This window comes from Mustela nivalis (assembly GCF_964662115.1).
Source record: "Mustela nivalis genome assembly, chromosome: 3".
In the NCBI taxonomy this organism is placed as follows: Eukaryota; Metazoa; Chordata; class Mammalia; order Carnivora; family Mustelidae; genus Mustela; species Mustela nivalis.
This window is the reverse complement of record NC_139022.1, coordinates 31202300-31224741: the sequence shown is the minus strand read 5'-3', so window position 1 is coordinate 31224741 and position 22442 is coordinate 31202300. Positions and strand designations below refer to the sequence as shown.

Below are 22442 nucleotides of genomic sequence, written 5' to 3'. Positions count from 1 at the left end.
TTTTGGGGCTCTGGAACCGCGGTACTGTACTGTCTCCTAATGGAGCAGCAGGCTGGTGGCGTGAAGGGCGGCTGTGGCCGCCATGAGCTGCTCTACCTCGTGCCAACACCTTCGATGGGAAGCGGGGGTTGGGAAGCGCCCTGGGTGCGTGCACCCTTCCCTCGCGCGTTTCTTCGCTCACGCGTTCCAAGCGTGCGTCATAGGCGGCACACCTAACAGTGCGCGCTTTGCCTGGGGCCCCTTTGGCAGCTAACGGAAACCTCTCTGAGCCGCTGACTCCATTTGAAGGACGCGACCTTGCAGAACTGCTCCTTATGGGCAGTTACCTGAGCCGGCCTCGCCCTCGGCTGGCAGCCTCTCTGCTGGATGGGGAGCAGCCCGAGGCAACTGAGAGCCTTGGGCCCAGGCCCGCGCACCCCGCCCACGGTGTTCCCCGGGCTGGCCGGGTTCACTCGGCGGCCTCGACCCTGGACGTAGCTCGCAGGCTGTCATACGAGGATCTTGTGGCTTCACCACGTCGGCGGCGGCGGCGACACCGTCGGCGGTTTGCCATAACCCATCGGCGGCAATATCCAATCCAGCAGGCCCGGTGTTTATTTCTGGGGGTCTTTTCCTCTGTGCCCCCGACCAGCCACCCGAAGCCAGCGCTGTCTGCGTGCAGCTCCAAGATGTTCTGCGCCTCCGTGATCCTGAAAATGGTATCCGCTAAGGGCAAACTGACGCTCCGTTTGGCTCTGAAGCAGACGGTCATCTGTATGTGGTCCTCACTTTCTGGTCACTTCCCAAATCTGTGCGTAAGGGAGACCTTGGTGAGGGCCCTCGAAGAGAACCACCAGGTGAGCACCAAGGATGAGAAGGAGCTGGCCTCCCTGGCCGAGAGCAGGGGAGGGCTGGCTAAGTCAGAGGAAGGACACCCAGTCCCTGAGAAGCAGGATAATCTGAGAAGGGGTGCCGAGGGCAGCCAGAGTGTGCCATCTGCGTTCAGACGGCTGATGGTCAATGGAGTCCTCTCTTCCTTCGTACCCAGGCCTGGGCCTTTGAAGAGAGACTTCTACTCCACGAGCTTAGAAGATGGCCTGATTAAGAAATCCCACACCTGCTTTTTGAGCTCATGCAGCAAACGCAATGCCATCACCAGTTCTTACAGTTCCACTCGAGGTGTCCCGCCACAGAAATGCTGCCGATGCGCTGCGGGGATCTGGGGCGCAGCCTCCTCCCAGCCCCAGCCACCCACGAAGAAAGCCAGCGAGGAAAGCTGTCATTCTAGCTCTTCAGTCTCAGTAGAACCACAAAGGAAGATCAGGATCGAAAAGGCTGCCGAGGGAGAGGATGGGCAGAAGCAAAGTTTGAGCAATCACTCACCTCCCCCTGACAGTTCCAGGCCCCGGAGGCGCAAGATTCCTCTACTGCGGTCGTCGAGGCGAAATGACCCATTGATCTTGCCTCCACCGCCCCAGCTAGGCTATCGAGTCACCGCTGAAGACCTTGACTTAGAGAAGAGAGCTGCGATCCAGTGGATCAATAAGGTGTTGGAAGGGTAAGACCGAAGTCCTCTCTGACTGCAGCGCCCCTGAGCCTTCCTGTTTGTCTGTGCTCCTCCTCCCTGCCCCCAGCATGAATGAAGAGCGGGAGAGCTTCTGGCAGGTGCAGAACTCACCAGGCCAGGGGGCCTTCCCATAGTTGATATGGGGGGGCACCTCCATGCGCTGTTTTACTTGGTTCTCCCTAAACCTCTGCCTTGCTTGGCTTGGCTGTAAAAAATTGATCCTTTCCCCCTGGCTCACCAGGGTCTGTTACCCAGTACTTTGTGCTGGACCTCACTGTTCTTTGGAGGAGAATTGTAGGAAACCACCCAAGTTCAGCTATACCCAGGGCACTGTACCTCCGGGTCCAATACAGCCATCAATAGGTTAGCTGTTTCCATAGAGACAATGTTCCATTTCCATCATCATTCTGCCAGATGGTGTCCCTACAAATTGGGTGGCTGAAACTTGTTAGGCTGATCCACCCAGGGGTCAGGACCCCTGCAACAGAAGAGGGAAGCTTTGGACTAGTTTTTCTTTGGGCAGGAGCAGGCAAGACACCCACTGCTGCCATAACTACCCTTTCCCTCCTTCCCCATTTGCTTAATTAGACCCTTGTCAGTCTTTCTCCTTTCTACGTGTGAATGCTTGGTGCTGCATGAACATTCAGGAAATGAACAAAGTTGTATGTGTCACCCACATATATAGTCATATGTATTTATATGTCACGTATAGTCATGTATATACATAGTCATATATGTATTATATATTATGTGTATATGTATTATCATATAACATAATGTACATGTAATATATAGTATATATACTACATATGTATAATGATATGAATAATGTATATGTATATATAACACAATACATATGTATAATATAGATGTATATAATACATAATTGTAATGTATAACAGTATATTACACACGTGTGTAATATATGATATGTATAATAATGCATATACATATATGTAACATATAATATGTATGGCATATTACATATAGACTATAAAATGTGTATTATATTACACATAACAATAGATATTGAATATATATGTGGTGTTTGTTAATTTGCCGAATGTTTTATGTCTTTGCTCTTTGAACCTAGTGGAGGAAAAAATCGATTTGTGTAAGTAGTTTTGCTACTGTGTCAGGTTTTCTGTGGCTCAACTGATCGGAAAGTAGCACCACTTTTTGCCTCTAGATGCTGATTCCTGATTTTTATGTTCAAGTCCATGGGAAGGCAGTTCACACGCTAGCCTTTTCCCACTTCTGCTTCTCACCTGTCCACCTGACATCACCATGGGCTGGATCCTACCTAGGAAATGACGTGTGACAATTAAGTCTTTATTTCCTAAATTTGCTGCAATTTTAGACTTACAGGACAGTTTACACAGACAGTAGAATCTCCGTCTAGTCTTCATTGAGCTTCTCCTAATGTTACCATCTTACCAAACAATTACCGAAGCCAGGAAACTAACAATGATATGATGCTATTAGATGAACTTCAGACTTTAATTGGATTTTCCTTTCTAGTAAAGTTTTCTTTCTGTTCTGGTATCAATACAGAATCTCATGTTGCATTTAGTTGTCATGTCCCCTTAGTCGCCTCCAAACTGACAATTTCTGTCTTAATGCCTTGTGTAGCATTGATATGTCTGAAGAGTACCGATGAGGTATTTTGTAGAGTTTCCCTGGATTTTGATTTCTCTGTTTTCTCAGAAGAACACTGAAATTACAGATTTTTAAGAAAAATCTCAGAGATGATGTACTCTTCTCAGAATGTAATCTCAGGGGCACATTATATCTATATGTCTTATGGGAAGTGTTAACCTTGATTACCTGGTTACGGTGGTGTCTGCCAGGGCTCTCCACTGTATATTTTTCCCTGTGTAATAAATATTGGGGGAGGGAATAATACTTTGATGATACAAAAGAATCCTGTTTATCCTTAAACTTTGCATCATCAGTAGATCTTGCCTACAGCAATTATTATTGTGCTGTTTTAATGATGATTTTCTACTTCCTTTGTTTCTTCTACATTTAATTAAAAATTCTTCTCTAGGGAAAGTTCTCTTGATTTATTTGTTTATTCAGTCATTTAAATCTGGATACACGCATCAATGTTTATTTTGTTCTTTGGGATATTATCTAATTTTATCACTGTTACTTACTTATTTATTTTTTTGTTCAAATTGTTCTAAATTTCACCATTGTGAACTTATTTCATGTTAGCTGGTAAGTCCTTTTTAACATGCCTGCATATACATGCATTCCCCCCTTCCCTTTTCTGTAGGATTTATCTTCTAGCCCCATAAGATGCTCCAGGATCCTCTTTCACTTTACCTATCCCAGCTCTGGAGTCACCTACCGCTCCAAGGAGCTTTGGTTCCTTTTACTGGAGAATAAAAGTTAAAAAACAAGATGTGGGCATTCAGGTGTGCTCATTGCTACTAGGAAGTCTCTGCTTCTAGGTTCTCTCAGGAGACAGAATTAGGATGTCTATGTTTTTGTTTATACATACTTACCTATATTTCTATATTTCTTTGTGTGTGTGTGCACAAATGAATCTACACTGATACCTCAGCATATAATTCAGAAATATAGGTTTCATTCTGGAAATGTTCCCCTTTGCTTATGTGTAACTTCTTTCTCCAACAGTTTCTCCAGAGAGACCTGGTCTAATCTATCTATATTATAATTATACTTATTTTTCCAATTTAATATTTGTCCAAATTCAAAATTTGTCCAGTTTAAAATGCTTACATAACATCTATAATAGATTTATTTAATTGAAAAATCCTACAATACATGTAGTTTTGGAATTGCCAACCCTGTGGGCAACTTATCATTATTATTGTTTGTGTACAATTTCTATTTAATTTCTATTTCTATTTAACCTTACAGTACCCACTGCTTTAACTAAAACATTGCTTTTAAAAATCACTGGGTTCAGCTTTCAGCTTCCTTTCAGTGAGGTTATGTGATCCATTTGTACCACACCAAGATTCATTTCTCACAATCTGCATTCCACTTTGGGTTCCTCCAACAATCTAGTTGATTTTATTTTATTTTATTTTATTTTATTTTATTTTTTTTAAAGATTTTATTAATTTATTTGACAGAGGTCACAAGTAGGCAGAAAGGCAGGCAGAGAGAGAGAGGGGGAAGCAGGCTCCCCACAGAGTAGAGAGCCAGATGCGGGGCTCGATCCCAGGACCCTGAGATCACGACCTGAGCCAAAAGCAGAGGCTTTAACCCACTGAGCCACCCAGGTGCCCCAGTCTAGTTGATTTTAATTTGCAAGCAGGAAAACTCATTCTTTTGATGTATACTTTGCTTGTTTTTTGTTGAGTACCTTTTTTTAAAAAAATATTTTTTATTTATTCATTTTTTAGAAAGAGAGCAAGAACAGGGGCAAGGAACAGACGGGGAGAGAGAGGAGGGAGAGTGAGAGAATCTCCATCAGATTCCACACTGTTTGAGGAGCCTGACTCAGGGCTCAGTCTCACACCCTGAGGTCATGACCGGAGCTGAAACCAAGAGTCAGAGGCTTAACCAACTGAGCCATCCAGGTGCCTCTTATTGAGAATTTCTGTGTCTGTGTTCATGAGAGACACTGTTTTGAAATTTTATTTTTTTGTGTTGTTTTTGTCTGGTTTTGGTATCAGAATACTACTACTCCTATAGAATGAGTTGGGAAGGGTTCCCTCCTGTTGTACCTGGAAGGATTTGTACAATTATTATAATTTCTTCTTGAAATGCTTGAGAGGGTTTACCATTGAAGCCATGTGGGTCTGGTTTTCTATTTATGGGAAGACTTAAAATGACTAATTCAATATCTTGTAAGTACACTAAGGTTTTCTAATTCTTCTTGAATCATTTTCTGTAATTGGTGTCTTTCTGGGAATCTTCCCATTTCATATTAGTTGTCTAATGTGTTGGCATAAAATTATTCATATTTACTTATCATCCTAATAACTATTGTTAAGGTAGAAAATGATACCCTCTCTTCCATTTCTAACTTTGTGCCTTTTCTCTGTATCTCCATCTGAATGTCTCCCATTCTACATTCTTGCTTTCCTTCTGGTCAGTGTGGTTAAAGGTTGATCAATTGTGTTGATTTTTTAAAGAAATCAAATTTCATGGTTTTTGCTGTTTTCTATACTTGTTAATTTAGTTTCCAATATTATTTAATTCTTTCTGCTTCCTTTGGGTTTGCTCTCCTTTATGAGTTACTTCTTTAGAAGTTTCTTAAGATGGAAGATTAGGGATTTGAGACCTTTCTCTTTTCTAATTTAGGTATTTTAAGCTACAAATTCCCCCTTTATTGGCAGTATAAAAATGTTGATTCTATGTTTGGATGACACTCAGTTCAATATATGTTCTAATTTTTCTTTTGATTTTTTCTTTGACCCATAGTTTATAAGTATGTTCTTGAATTTCCAAATATTTGAGGAGTTTTACACATTTCTTTCTGGTTTTGATTTATAATTCTACTGTGGCCTTAAGCCTACATTTAATGATTTCAATCCTTTTATATTTGTTGAGACATTTTTATGGGCAACCATATGGTCTATTTTGGAAAATGTTCCACAGGTCCTTTAAAAAAGGTATATTCTGCTATTGGGGGCAGTGTTCAATCAATGTCAAGTTAAGTTTTTGGACAGCTTTGTTGAAGTCTTGATTCTTACTAATTTTCTGTCCAAATTTTCTACCAGTTATTGAGAATGGAGTTTTATGATACTTAACTATAGTTGTCTTATTGTCTATTTTCACTATGAAATGTCCCTCTTTCTTCCTTTTTTTTTTTTAAAGATTTATTAATTTATTTTAGAGAGAGCATATGCACGTAAGTGGGGGTAAGAGCAGAGGGAGAGAATCTTCAAGTAGACTCACCACTGAGTACAGAGCCTATCATGGGGCTCAGTCTCAGGACCTATGAGATCATGACGTGAGCCCAAGCCAAGAGTTGGATGCCCAACTGACTGATCCATCCATGTGCCCCATATCTTTCTCCCTGGTGATATTTGTAGCCTTAAGGTCAGCTTTGCCATATATTGCTATAGTTACTACAGCTTTTTCATGGATACTGTTTGCAGTTAATATCTTTTTCCATTCTCTTAATTTTCAATTATTTGTATATCTGAATCTAAACTGTATCTCCTAGAGTCAGCATATAATTCAGTATTGCTTTTAAAAATCCAGGCTCCGCCCTTTTATTTGGGCATTTTAATCTATTCACATTTATTGTAATTATTGTCATAGTTGGATTTACTTTTTCCATTTTGCAACTTATTTTCTATTTGTCTCATTTGTGTTTTTTGTTTTGTTTTTGTTTTTTGCTTCTCTGTTCCTCCTTTACTACATTTGTTCATGTTAGATTTTTTTTTTTTTAGTGCATCACTTTAATCTCTCTTCCCCCCTTTATTTTTACTATTTTTTTAAAAGTTATTTTCATAGTGGTTGCTCTAAGAATTGCAATATGCATCTTAAATTTTCAAGTATCTACTTCAGGACATGCAGATGGCAAATAAACACATAAAAAGATGTTTCCTGTCTTTAGCTAGTAGAGAAATGCAAATTAAAACCACAATGATCTATCACTACACACCTATCAGAATGCCTAAAGTAAGTAGTGATAATACCAAATGCTGGTGAGGATGGAAAGAAACTCGGTCATTCATACATTGCTAGTCAAAATGCAAAATGATACAGCCACCCTGGTATTAAGGAGGGCACTTGTGATGAGAACTGGGTGTCATATGCAAGTGAGGAATCACTAAATTCTACACCTAAAACCAATCTTACCATATATTCTAACTAAAAAGAATATAAATTAAAAAATTGAAATGCAAAAACATGATACAGCCACTCTGGAAAACAGTTTGGCAGTTCTTTTGAAAACCAAAAGTGGACTTAACCATTTGACTGAGCAATTGCATTTGTGGGCATTTGTCACAAAGAAATGAAAACTTATTTCCATGGGGAAGCTTGTTCATCAATGTTTATAGCAGATTTATTCCTGATATTCCCAAACTGGAAACTACCAATAGTGAATAGTTAAAGAACTATGTACAGCCATACTATGAAATACCATTCATCAAGAAGAAGAAATGAACTATTGATATGCACAATGTAGATGGACCTCAAGAAAATTATGATGAGAGAATAAAACTAATACCCAAAGGTTACATAACATATGATTCCATTTATATAACATTCTTGAAATAACAAAAGTATAGAAATAGAGAACAGATTATTAGTTGACAAGGGTTAGGCATGAGGGGGGAGTGGATATATATGGCTATGAAGAGATGTCACAAGGGAGGCTTTTGGTGATGGATTAGTTCTGTATATTGCTTGTGGTGGTTGCACAAATCTGCATGTAATAGAACTGCATAGAAGTAAACACAAATAAATAAATAAGTAAAATAGTGAAATCTGAATAATAAACTCTAAAATTTTCCTTGTTTTTATGTTGTATTTTAGTTATAGAAGATATTGTCATTGAGGGAAGCTGGCTGAAGGGTACTTTGCTCCCCGATTTACTGCAGATAAAAATTATATAAAAATAAAATTTAAGGGGCACCTGGGTGACTCAGTCAGTTAAGTTTCTGCCTTTGGCTCAGGTCATGAACCCAGGGTCCTGGGATCGAGCCCCACATTGGGCTCCTCCCTCTCCCTCTGAATGTTACTTTCCCTGCTTGTGCTCTCTCTCTCAAATAAATAAAATCCTTAAACAATTTTTTGATTTTTAACTAATAATATACTACAGGAAATGTATAGGGAGAGCCTATGTACTTTTCACCCAGTGTTAGTGTTGTAAATAACTATACCACAACATAAAAAACCAGGAAATTGACATTGGTACAATCCACAAAGCTTACTGATATTTCACCAATTATACATGAATTAGTTGTGTGTGTATATATATAGGTCTATGCAGTTATAGCATGTGAGCTTTATGTAAACGGCACATCTAACATACAAACTGCACCATTACCACAAGACTATCATGCTACACCTTTATAGTCACCCCTCCTCATCCCTAACCCCTATAAACCACTGATCTGTTCTCCATTTTTATAATTGTTATTTCCAAATGTTAGATAAGTGGAGTCATGCACTATGTATCTCTGAACACCAGCACCACCAAACTATTAACTCAATTATGACACTAGCTACCTTGAGATAGGATTAGAGCCCACGGATTAAAAGTTTAGTACCACAAGACTGTCCCCACTTCAGAATCCATTCACAAGTCCTAATTGTTACTGACCCCCTCCTCAAGTTCAATTAATTGCTAGAGTGGCTCACAGAACTCAGGGAAACATTTACTTATTTTTACCATTTTGTTTTAAAGGATATAAATGAACATTTAGATGAAGAGGTATATAGGGTTGGCTCTAGAAAGGTGCTGAGTGCAGTAGCTTCTGTCCCCCTAGCATGTGCCACCTTCCAGGTATATGATGTGTTCACCAAATTGGAAACTCTCCAAATCCTGCCCTCCTGGATTTTTAATGGAGACTTCATTATATTGGAACAATTGAGTAAATCATTGGTCATTAGTGATTGAACTCAATCTCTAGCCCCTCTCCCCTCCCTAGTGGTCAGGGGATGAGGTTGAAAGTTCTAACACCCTGGCAGCCAGCCTCTACTCTTAGATTACTTAAGAGCTTTCCAAAAGTCACTTCCTTAACATACTAAGGTGTGGTGGGAAGGGGCTTATTATGAATAACAAAACATTCCTTTCACCTTTATTGCCCTGATACTATTTCAGGAACTGAAGACAAAAGACAAAACATAACAAAAGATGCTCCCATTACTCTTTTTACTTAGGAAACCCAAGGATTTTTAGGAACTTTTTGCCAGAAGTAAGACAAAGATCAAATATATGTTTCTTATAAGTCAAGTCATGATATCTTTTAGAGACTGGCTTTATTCACTTAGCATAATTTCTTGAGGTTTATTCAAATTGTGTATATCAGTAGTCATTCCTTTTTACTGCTAAATCATATTCCATTTATGTACCACATAAATGGATGTACCACAGTTTGACTATGCACTCATTGAAAAATCTTTGGGTAAAAGAGGTAAAGGATCTGTACTCTAGGAACTACAGAACACTCATGAAAGAAATTGAAGAAGACACAAAAAGGTGGAAGACCATTCCACGCACTTGGATTGGAAGAATAAACATTGTTAAAATGTCTATACTGCCTAGAGCAATCTATACTTTCAATGCCATTCCAATCAAAATTCCACTGGCATTTTTCAAAGAGCTGGAGCAAACAATCCTAATATTTGTATGGAATCAGAAGAGATCCTGAATTGCTAAGGAAATGTTGAAAAAAAAAAAAAGACAAAACTGGGGGCATCATGTTACCTGATTTCAAGCTTAACTACAAAGCTGTGATCACCAAGACAGCATGTTACCAGCATAAAACAGACGCATAGACCAGTGAAACAGTAGAGAGCCCAGATATGGACCCTCAACTCTATGGTCAAATAATCTTCGACAAAGCAAGAATAAATATACAGTGGAAAAAAGAAAGTCTCTTCAATAAATGGTGCTGGGAAAATTGGACAGCTATATGTAGAAGAATGAAACTCAACCATTCTCTTACACCATACAAAACTCAAAATGGATAAAAGACCTCAACGTGAGGCAGGAATCCTAGAGGAGAACATAGGCAGTAACCTCTCCAACATCGGCCACAGCAACTTCTTTCAAGATATGTCTCCAAAGGCAAAGGAAACAAAAGTGAAAATAAATTTTTGAGACTTTGTCAAGATCAAAAGCTTCTGCACAGCAAAGAAAAGAGTCAGTAAAACAAAGAAGCAACCCATGGAATGGGAGAAAATATTTGCAAATGACAACACAGACAAAGGGCTTATATCTAGGATCTATAAAGAACTCCTCAAACTCGATACACACAAAACAGATAATCATGTCAAAAAATGGGCAGAAGACATGAACAGACACTTCCCAATGAAGACATACAAAGGGCTATCAGACACATGAAAAAATGTTCATCATCACTAGCCATCAGGGAGATTCAAATCAAAACCACATTGAGATACCACCTTACACCAATTAGAATGGCCAAAATTAACAAGACAGGAAACAACGTGTGTGAGAGAATGTGGAGAAAGGGAAACCCTCTTACACTGTTGGTGGGAATGCAAGTTGGTGAAGCCACTTTGGAAAATAGTGTGGAGATTCCTTCGGAAATTAAAAATAGAGCTTCTCTATTACCCTGCAACTGCACTATGGGTATTTACCCCAAAGATAGAGATGTACTGAAAAGCAGGGCCATCTGTACCCAAATGTTCATGGTAGCAATGGCCACAGTCGCCAAACTGTGGAAAGAACCAAGATGCCCTTCAATGGACAAGGAAGATGTGGTCCATATATACTATGGAGTATTGTGCCTCCATCAGAAAGGATGAATACCCAAATTTTGTATCAACATGGGCAGGACTGGAAAAGATTATGCTGAGTGAAATAAGTCAAGCAGAGAGAGTCAGTTATCCTATGGTTTTGTTTATTTGTGGAGCATAAGAAATAGCATGGAGGACATGGGGAGATAGAAAGGAGAAGGGAGTTGGGGGAAATTGGAGGAGGAGACAAACCATGAGAGACTGTGGACTCTGAAAAATAATCTGAGGGTTTTGGAGGGGTCGGGGGTTGGAGATTGGGTGAGCCTGGTGGTGGGTATTACAGAGGGCACATATTGCATGGAGCACTGGGTGCTCCCTGAATTCTGGAACACTGGAAATAAATCTAAAAAATAAATAAAGATTAAAAAAAGAAAAATCTTTGGGTAGTTTCCAGTTTAAAGTTATCAGGAATAAAGCTGCTATAAACATTTATAAATAAGTTTCTTCCTGAGAGGATGGCAGAGTAGTAGCAGGACCCTATGCTTGTATCATCCCTGGAACACAGCTGGATAATGACAAAATCATTCTGAACAACCAAGAAATTGATCTGAGGGTTGATGGAGCAAACTGCACAACTAGAGGGAGAGAGAAGGCCACACCATGGAAGGTAGGATGTATGAAGACATGATTTGGGGAAGAAAAGGCCTGTGGGTGCTGTGGAGGGGAGGGAGCCCTGATCACAGAGAGAGGTGAGAAAGAAGAGAAGAGAGAGGAGCGCATAAAGATCACACAAGGAAAATAATTTCCCAGTGCCACCAATTGGGAAAAGGAGTGGGGCTGATTATTACGAGTTTTTATCAGCAGAGCTCAAAGACTGGTTTTAGAGATCCACACCCGGGCTGGTGTTGAATCTGGTGGGTGCTGCAGTGCTCCTGTGGAAAAGGAGGGTAGAGACCCAGAAGCAGATCTGGGGATCCCCTGGGACACACTAGGAGAGACAGTTTCCCGTTCTTGGAGTGCATCTGGGAGAGGTGTCATTGCTCTGAGGGGACAAAAGAACTGGCAGGTGACATTGAACTCTCCCACCCCTTAGCACTAGGGCAGAGATACAAGCTCAGGGTGGCTAACCTAGACATTGGTTTTTTGCTGTGCTTTACTCTAAACTCCAAGCTCCAGTGCGTTGGTGCAATGGCCCTTCTGGGACAAACCTGCTCTAACCCCAGAGTGAGTGGCAAGACTTTTTCCCAGAGGAATGGTGTGGGTCTGTGCCACAATGAGTCCCCAAAATTTAGAGTTTTAAAACTCATCTGGTGAAGGCAGGTATCTGAGGGATGCCTGGGACATATGAGGGGAGATTGTTTGCTCTTCTGTTAGGGCTTCTGGACATCAACAGGAGCAAATTCCCCTCTCTGGGGACAAGGAAAGGGCTGGTACCATTTTTTTCCTCCCCTTTCCATCAGCATGGACTGACTTCAGTGAGCAGGACAGCACCAACAATGGAGACCTGAGCCTCTTACACAAAGCCATGTCCTCCTGCATTCATCAGGTGCTTCTTTACTATGGTAAGTTTGCCTGGGAACCGGAGCAGAGGTCCCCTCCCCCAGAAGACCAGTACAAACCCTCTGCATGCACCAAGTCTACTGACCATAGAGTGCTATAAAGCTTTAGCTTTAGTGGAACTAGCATCAGAGCCCTCTTAACAAGCAGACCAGTGTAAACCTAGTTAAAACTCATCAGACTCTGGACAAGGTACCAAAACTCCCCACTGTAGGCAAGGAGAAACTCTGCAAAGGGTTGATCTGAGGGAACGGGCAGGCATAACTCAGTAGCAGAGTGCACACAGAATATACCAGAAACACTTCCAAAGAACCATGTCCTGGACAGTATATGACCTCTCCTTAAAAAGCCATTATTCTCTTGAGCAGGAAATATAACAGGCTTTCCTAACACAAAGAAGGGAACAGAAACCTAGACAAAATGCCAAGATGGAAGAATTTATCCCAAAAGGAAGGACAAGAAAGGGTCAAGGCCAGGGATCTAATTGAACAGATATAAGTAATACGCCTGATCCAGATTTTAAGACGACAATCCTAAGGGTATTGAGAAAAGCATAGCGACAAGGGAGTTGCTTACCACAGAGATAAGAGACCCAAAAATTAGTTAGGCCAAAATAAAAAATGCTGTAACTGAAATGTGAAACAGCTGGATGTAGGGATACTTGGATGGAAGAAACAGAATACGAGTAAGTGATATAGAAGATAAAATTTGGAAAACAATGAAGCTTAACAGAAGAGGAAAAATATTTGATCACGAGTGTAGATTTATGGAAATCAGCAACTCCATAAAGAATAACATTCCTATCACAGAAGTCCCAGAAGGAGAAGAGAGGGGAAAAGGGGCAAAGCATTATTTGAGCAAATTATAGCTAAAAACTTCCCTTATCTTGGGGAGGAAACAGACATCAGATCTGGGAGACACAGAGAATTCCCATCAAAATCAACAAGAGCAGGCCAATATGAAGACATATCATAGTAAAATTTGCAAAATATAGAGATAAGGAAAAAATCCTAAAAGCAGCAAGACAAAAGAAATTCCTAAATTATAAAGGAAGACAAATAAGATTAGCGGTAGATCTCTCCACAGAAACTTGGCAGGTCAGATAGAAGTGGCATGATACATTCAACATGCTAAAGAGGAAAAATAAGCAACCAAGAATACTCTATCCTTTCATTCAGGACAGAAGGAGAGATGAAGAAGTTCCCAGACAAAAATTAAAGGCATTCATGACCACTAAACCAGCCCTGCAAAAAATATTAAAGGGGACCATTTTAGTGGGAGAGAAAGACCAAAAGTGACAAAGACCAGAAAGGAACAGAGACAATCTACAGGAACAGTGAATTTACAGGTAATACAAAGGTACTAAGACCATATCTATCAATAAGCACTCTAAATGTAAATGGATTAAATGCTACAATCAAAAGATACAGGGTATCATAATCGATAAAAAAAAAAAAACGACCCATCTATATGCTGCCCACAAGAGACTCATTTTAGACCTAACCACCAGCAGATTGAAAGTGAGGGGATGGATTGAAAGTGAGGGGATTACCATCATGGTAATGGATGTCAAAAGAAAACCAGAGTAGCCAGACTTATTGTCATTGTTTAAAGAACTAGAACAAACAATCCTAAAATTTGTATGGAACTACAAAAGACCTTGAATACCAAAGCAATCTTGAAAAAGAAAAACAAAATTGGAGGTATCACAATTCCATACTTCCAAGTTATATGACAAAGCTGTAATCACCAAGACAGTGTGGTAATGGCACAAAAAAAGACACATAGATCAATGGAACAAAATAGAAAGCCCAGAAGTAAACCCATAGTTGTATGGCCAATTAATCTTCAACAACTGAGGCAAGACAATTCATTGGGAAAAAGAATCTCTTCAACAAAAGATGTTGGGGAGAACTGGACAGCTACATGCAGAAGAATGAAACTGGACCACTTTCTGACACTATACACAAAAGCAAACTCAGAATGGATTAAGAATTTAAATGTGAGACCTGAAACCATAAAAATCCTTGGTGAGAACACAGGCAATAATTTCTCTGACATTGGTCATAATGACATCTTTCTAGAGAAGTCTCCTGAGCAAGGGAAATAAAAGCAAAAGTGAACTTTTGGGACTACATCAAAATAAAAAGATTCCGTACAGCAAAAGAAACAACCAACAAAACTAAATGACAACCTATGGGATGGGAGAAGATAAATATCTTATCTGATAGATAAGATAAATGACTTATCTGATAAAGGGTTAGATTATATTCAAAATATATAGAGAATGGATATAATCCAACACCCAGAAAACAAATAATCTAACTTAAAAATGGGCACAAGACATGAAAAGACATTTCCCCAAAGAAGATACACTGATGTCCAAGAAACCATGAAACCATGTTCAAAATCACGCATCCTCTAGGAAATGGAAATCAAAACCACATTGATATCACCTTGCACCTGTCAGAATGGCTAAAGTAAAAGACACAAAAAACAACAAGTGTTGGTGAAGATGTGCAGAAAAGGGAACCCCCATGCACTTGGTGGGAAGCTGATAGATCCACTGTGGATAATAGAATGGAGAGTCCTTAAAAAACTAAAACCAGAACCATCCTATGATCCAACAATCACATTATAGGGTTTTACCCGAGAACTACAAAAACACTAATTCAAAGGGATACATGCATCCCTATATTTATTGCAGCATTATTTACAATAGTAAAACCATAGAAAACCTAATTGCCCACCGATAGAGGAATGGATAAGAGAGATGTGGGTGGGAGAATGGGTGAAATAGGTAAAGGGATTAAGAGATACATCCCTTTTTTATTTTTTAAAGATTTATTTATTTATTGGAGAGAGCCAATGTGGGAGGGCCAGAAGGAGCAGGAGAGAGAGATCCCAAGCCAACTCCACGCTGAGCCCTGAGCCTGATGTGGGGGCTCCATCTCAGGACCCTGACCATGAATTGAGGTGAAATCAAGAGTTAGAGAGCCTTGCTGGAGGGGCAATGGTGGACAAGATTTTGGATCTAGGGAACAGAAAATAATCCACTTCTGCCAGATGAATGACCTTGGGCAAATCAGTTTAATTCTGCCAGGCTACATTTTGGCATCCAAAAATTGGATACAGCTACCTGAAAGCCTCATGTGAGGTGAATATGTATTCCTCTGTGAAAGGTTTGTTGGTTTTTAAACAGATAGCACTGTGTAAATGTAGGCTATTGTTTTGTACTGCCAATTGCCAAATATACTACTTAATTCTATCCATCTACACAAACCAGTATAGCCTGACAATGGTCTTTTCAATAGTCAAAGATTTATGAATAAAGTGATTTTCCTTAAAAAAAAAAAAAGAGTTGGACGTTTTAATTGACTGAGCCAACCAGGTGCCCCTAAGAGTACACACTGAGCACTGAGTAGTATATGGATTTGCTGAATTACTATATTGTACACTTGAAACAAATATAACACTATGTTATCTACACCAGAATTAAAAAAAATTAAAAGAATCCAACAAACAAAATAACCTATAAATGAATTTAGGAAGAACTGACATCTTTATTATGTTGAGATTTTTGGTCCTTGCCTGTGGTATGTCTCTCCAAGAACTGAGGTCATTTTTGATTTCTTTCATTTGCATTTTGTAATTTTTATCACACAGATCCTGTTCATATTTTGTTAGATTTATACCCGAGGATTTCATTTTCTCTGAAGCAATTACAAGTGGTATTGTGGCTTTGCTTTTGGTTTCTACCTATTCATCATCAGTATATAAAAATGCAATTCATCTTTGTGTATTTATCTAGTATCTTGAGAGAAGGCCAAGCTCAATAATTTGGTTTAGGGGCATTTATTTTACAGATTCTCCTGGGATTTTCTACACAGACCATCATGCCACTTGGAAATGGATTTATTTTTCCTTTTCAATCAATATCCCTTCTATTGCTTTTAAGTGCCTTATTACAGTGGCTAGAACTTTCCATGTCAAATAATAATGAGAGCCAAAATTCTTGCCTTGTTCCCAATCTTCGAGGAAAAGCATTCAGCCTTTTACCATTAATTATGATGTTGGTTGTAGATTTTTTTTTGTAAGCTATTCTTTATGAGGTTGGGGATGACCATTTCTATTCCTACTGTAGTAAGATTTTTTTTTTTAATCAGGAATATGGCTGTTGAATTTTGTTAAGTACTTTTTTGTGCCAACGGATATGATCATACAACATTTTTCTTCTTTGGCCTGTGTAGATATGGTGGATTATATTGATTGGTGTTAGAATAATGAACCAGTCTTGCATACCTGGAATAAATTAAATTCCACTTCTTCATGATGTATTATTATTATTATTATTAAAAATTTATTTATTTATGTATTTAATTATCAGAGAGAGAGAGCATGCACAAGTAGGCAGAGAGGCAGGCAGAGGCAGAGAGAGAAGCAGGCTCCCTGCGGAGCAAGGAGCCCAATGCGGGGCTCGATTCCAGGACCATGGGATCATGGCCTGAGCCTAAGGCAGCGGCTTAACTGACTGAGCCACCCAGCTGTCCCTTCATGATGTATTATTATTTGTATACATTGTTGGATTTGATTTGCTATAATTTTGTTAAAAACTTTTGTACCTACATCCATGAGAGATTTGGTCTTTTATGTACTGTATTTATCTGATTTTGGTATCGCACTCAAAACACTGGTTGCAAAAAACAATTTGAAAAATATTCCCTTCTTATATTTTATGGATAATATTGTACAAAATTAGCATTAATTCTTCCTCAAATATTTGGTAAAATACTCCAGTGAAACTATCTGGGCTCAAGGATTTCTCTTGGGGAGACTTATAGTTACAGACCCAATTTTTTAGTCGTTTTAGGAATAATCATGTTATCTACTTCATCTTGGCTTAATTTTGGTAGTTTGTGGTTTTGAAGAATTGCTCCATTCCTTTAAGTTGTCAAGTTTATGAGCATAAATTTGTTCATAGTATTCCCTCATTATTCTTTTTATGGATGCAAGATCTGTTGTGATATTTTCTTTAATTACTGACAATTGGTTAATTCCTTATATCAATCTTGATATCAATCTTGATAACATTTGTTGATTTTTTTTCAGAAAAGTAAGTTTTGTTTAATTAATTTTATCTCTTTTCCTGTTTCAATTTCATTGACTGCTGCTTTTATTTTTATTCGTTCCCTTTGCTTGCTTGGTCTTTAATTTTTGTTCTTTCTCTAATTTCTGGAGACAGGAACTTAGATTATTGAGTTCTACTGAGTTTTCTTTTCTAATATAAACATTTATTGCTTTAAGTACCTCTCTGAGCTCTGTGTTAGCTGCATGCCACAAATTTTGGTACCTTGTGTTTTCAGGTTTATTTTTTGTGGCACTCCCTCTTTGATTATTTAGAAGTATGTTGCCTGATTTTCAAATATTCGGAGTTTTTGTTGTTGTTGTTGTTGTCATTCTGTATTTGATTTCTTGTTCTTGTCTAGTATGGCCAGAGAACATACTCTATGATTTCTACCCCTTTAAATTTGTTAAGGCTTGTTTTAGGACCCTAGATTAAAGGTTGCCTTGATAAATATTCTATGGATGTCAGAAAAGAATGTGTGTTTTACTGTCTTGGAAATGTTCTATAAATGTCAATCAAATCCTTTTTGTTGATAGTATTCCTGAGTTCTATTTTGCTGATTTTCTGAGTTAGTTTTATCAGTTGATAAATGAGGACTGAAGTCCCCAACTATACTTGTGACTTTATCTATTTCTCCTTTCAACTTTCAGATTTTTGTTTCATGTACTCTGAAGCTTTATTGTTTGGCACATACACACTTAGAGTTGTTGTATCTTCTTATTGGATAGATCCTCTTGTTATTATGTAACATACCTCTTAGTGGCTAGATCCTTTTGTTACTATGTAACATACCTACCTCTTTGTCCCTCTTTTGCTAACTTTATCTGATATTAATACAGCCTTTCCCGATGGAAAAAAAAATGTTTGCATGCTTTTTCTTTTTTCTTTTTTCCCCTTTCTTTCTTTCTTTTCTTTTTTTCTTTTTTTACTTTTCAGCCTATTTATATCATTATGTTTGAAGTGAGTTTTTGCAGGCAGCATACACTCAGGTCTGCCAAGCTCTTTCAATTTGTGTATTCAGACCATAGGCATTTAAAGTAATTATTGGTATAACAGGGCATGCTTCTGTCATTTTCTTGTTTGTTGTCTGCCCCCTATATTTCTCATTCTTCTGTTATTTTTTTCCCCTTTCATTCTGTGAGTTACCTGAGCATTTAGAGTTCAATCATGTTCTTCAGCACATTACATTTTCTGTAATTTTCTTAGTAGTTGCTTGGTATAATCTTACACATGTGCAACCACAGCCTACCGGTGAAATGTAGAAACTTGACTTACCTTATCCTCATTTTAAAATACAAGTATTTCCACTATATACACTGAGCACCAGATTAGATGATGGTTATGTTTGCTTCAACCATAAAATGTGATTAAAGAAACTCATGAGGTAAAGGATTGTGCATTATATTCACTTCTATTTTTACTCATTCTATTTCTTCTCTGAAGTTCTCAACCTCTCTCTGTTACTATTTTCTTTCTATTTGGAGATCTTCCTCTCTGTTAACAATAAATTCTCTTAGTTTTCTTTTGTCTTAGAATATCATTATTTCCCATTCATTCCTGAAAGAAGGACATGGGATTCAAAACACAGTTTTTTGCTTTCGGCACTTGAAAAATGTGCCATTTCTTTTTGGACTCCATTGTTTTAGATGAGAAATCTGTTGTCATTGAAATTGGCCCTCCTTCCTATGCAATATCTCACTTCTCTCTGGCTTTTTAAAAATTGTATCCTTGTTAGTTTTCACGAGTTTGTTAGCTTTTAGAAGTTTAATTATGTAGTGTGTTGGCATGGATTTTGGGATTTGCTCAACTTCTTGAATCTGTAAGTTTCTCTCTTTTGCCAGATTTGCCAATGGGCTTTTCTGCCATTATTTCTTCTAATACATATTCATTTCCACACTTTGTCCTCTCCTACTTCTGGGGCTCTCCTAATATGAGTTCTGTGAATGCTAGACCTCCTTTTTCTATAGTCTTTTAAGTTCCTGAGGGTCCTTTGTTTGTTTGTTTGTTTTTGTCAACTATGTTCTTTTTGCACAGACTGGGTAAGTTCTACTGATTTGTTTTCATGTTCATTGATGCTGTTCTCTGTCATTTTCACTTACTATCAAGTCTATCTAGCAAGTTTTAAAATTTTATTGCATTTCAGTTGTACAATCTCCACTTGGTTCTTTTTTCCCATTTTGTTCTTTATAAGTTCTCTTTCATTCTTTAAAATTTTATTTTTTTATTTGTTTCAAGAGAGAATTTGTAATTGATTATTGAAGCATATTTATGCCAACTGCTTTAAAATCCTTGTCCACTGGGGTTGCTGGGTGCCTTAGTTGGTTGAACGTCTGCCTTCAGCTCAGGTCATAATCCCAGAATCCTGAGACCAAGCCCAGCATCTGACTCCCTGCACCCTGCTTCTCCCTCTCCCTCTGCTGCTCCCCTGCTTGTGCACTCTCTCTCACTTTGTCACATAAATAAATAAAATCTTAAAAAAAACCAAACAAACAACACAAACCAACCCAACGAAATCCTTGTCTGACAATCCATATTACTTATCTTGGTATTAGTGTCAGCCAGTTTTCTTTTCTTAATCGAATTGCGGTTTCACTGGTTTTTGGTATGAGGAATGATTTTTCTGTTATGTCCTCAGTGTTTTTGTCATGATGTTGAGATTCTTTACCCCATTTTAGTCTTCTGTTTCGCAGGTGGTTTTGCTGTTTAGGGTTAGCCTTTAGATTCCTACCTATTTTTTGTGAGCTTGACAGTATAGCTTCAGTCTTGCAATGCTGTTCTGATCTGCTTCATTCTTCTGGGGCTCCAGGGACTCCTGCTCAATTCCCGCTGGTGTTGTCTGTGGGGACAGGGAGTGTTCAACTGGGTTATCTGGTGTCCCTGTTGAAGAGGGGCGTTGGGTCACCTTCTGTTGAAGAGGGGGTTGGGTCAGAGGCCATTTCTTTTGGGTCTACTTATGCCATGGGTAAAGAAAGGGTAGGGAGACCCAGGGCTTTGCTGCTGCCGCTGCCATGAGCAGTTGGGGCTGCTTTCTGATGACTCAGCTGTGGAGTGAGGGTTTAATTTCCTCAGTCTCTGTTGGGATTCTCCTTTCTTGTCCTTTGGCCAGTGAAAGCAGGATTTTATTATTGTTATGGTTTTGTATACACCCATTGGTAGTTCCGTGTTCCAAACCTCTCTGACCTGGATATATATGAGAGATTAATATATAAGTCCTGGATATATATGAGAGATTAAACACATACACACGTGCGTACAAACACACACACACACACACACACACACAGGGAACTCACCACATGTCACTCCTCAAATCACGAGGTTCCTAGTCAGTTTACTTTTATTTTTCCAGACTTTAGAGTGTCTTTTTACCGTTGTTTGCAATAATAATTTCTGAGGTATTCTGTTGCACGAGAAGGGAGAAGCAGGAAATAGTAAGTTTATGTCATCTTGTTATGGTGCTGGTGTAGCTAACATTGCCTTTGAGGAGAGGCTTTGCTGACCACCTCACTCTGACACTCTGGAAGTCCTATCCCCAAATCAGTTTAATTGTACATTTTCTGACAAAAGTCTCATTTATCCCATACTTGTATCCTCTTCTCAAGGGTCCTAGCACAGTCCCAATACCCCTCAACTATTCCCATGAATTTTAACTGTTACTTAAAATCTTCTTTTTAAATGGGTAAAGAAACTAATTATATTACATAAACATTTGGGGGATCATTTTTTCCTGTATTCCTGGTCTGTTCTCTAGGTTCACCTTTGTTCTTGCTGAAATTATTCTTCAATAATTTCTTCAGTGAGGCTGTATGGGAGTAAGTTCTCTTGATTATTTTGTATCTTCAATGACTTTTTTTTCCCCCAAAAGACTTTATTTGACAGACAGAGACCACAAGTAGGCAGAGAGAGAGGGGGAAGCAGGCTCCCAGGGAGCCTGATGCAGGGCTCGATCCCAGAACCCCAGGCAGAGGCTTTAACCCACTGAGCCACCCAGGTGCCCCTCTTCAATGACTTTTTTTAGACCTTACTTTTGAAATATAGACAGGTATAAAGTTTTTAGGCTGATACATATATCCCCTGATATATCCCACTGATATATCCCCTGATATCCCACACTGATATCAAGGCATGGTTATCTGAAGACACTGTAAATTTTGAGTCTTTGGGCAAGTACTTTCCCATGGACAAGATTTTGTGTTCTGGTGCCATAGTCAGTAATCGAAATGTGGACTCGTATGTGTTGGGTAAGTTACTAATCCTGTTTCCTTAAAGATAAAAGGGGGATAATCGTAAGAGTTACAGAATGCTTCTATAAGTCTCCCATGATGTCAAGTGCTTTGCCATTATTACCCTTTTTATTCCTCATGCAGTTCACTATTATTTTTGTCTTTTATAGATGATGGAGCTAAGATCCAGAGCAAACTTGAGGACCATGACATCATGACTCTTCTGCATATGAGCTAACCCTCAAATCTGAGTGTCTAGGCTTTACTCTGTGCTTGTAGTGCAATATTACATTCCATGTAGGGTCATTTTGATACTTAAATAAGATAATCATCTAAAGTGCTAACTGTGGTATGTGCCTTTTACTTGTGTTTGGTACATTTTATCCCTTATGACTTCTTCCTCCTCTGCTGGCCATATCTGCGGCCCCACACTCCCTTAGAAAATCCTCCCATTCCCCTTGGCTGCCATAGGAATGCTCATGTGTTGGCTGAGGCTGACCAGACAGATGCTTCTCAACTTCTCATTCCTCAAGCCGCCAACAGAGGTGCTGGCCTTCATGTAGAGCCCACAGGAGCACTGCTTCCTCCCCCCAGATCTACTGTCTGGGTCATGACATGG

At 39.1% G+C, this 22442-nt stretch overlaps 1 protein-coding gene across 1 annotated transcript; it reads left to right on the top strand.

Annotated features, from left to right (window-relative positions):
* The first annotated feature begins 224 nt into the window (after positions 1 to 224).
* LOC309861094 (nuclear envelope pore membrane protein POM 121-like) lies at positions 225 to 22161 on the top strand. The gene is made up of 2 exons (XM_082723656.1): positions 225 to 1537; positions 21994 to 22161. Exons 1-2 carry the CDS (start codon positions 315 to 317, stop codon positions 21995 to 21997), a joined length of 1227 nt encoding a protein of 408 aa, XP_082579782.1. The 5' UTR covers positions 225 to 314; the 3' UTR covers positions 21998 to 22161.
* The last annotated feature ends 281 nt before the right edge of the window (positions 22162 to 22442 follow it).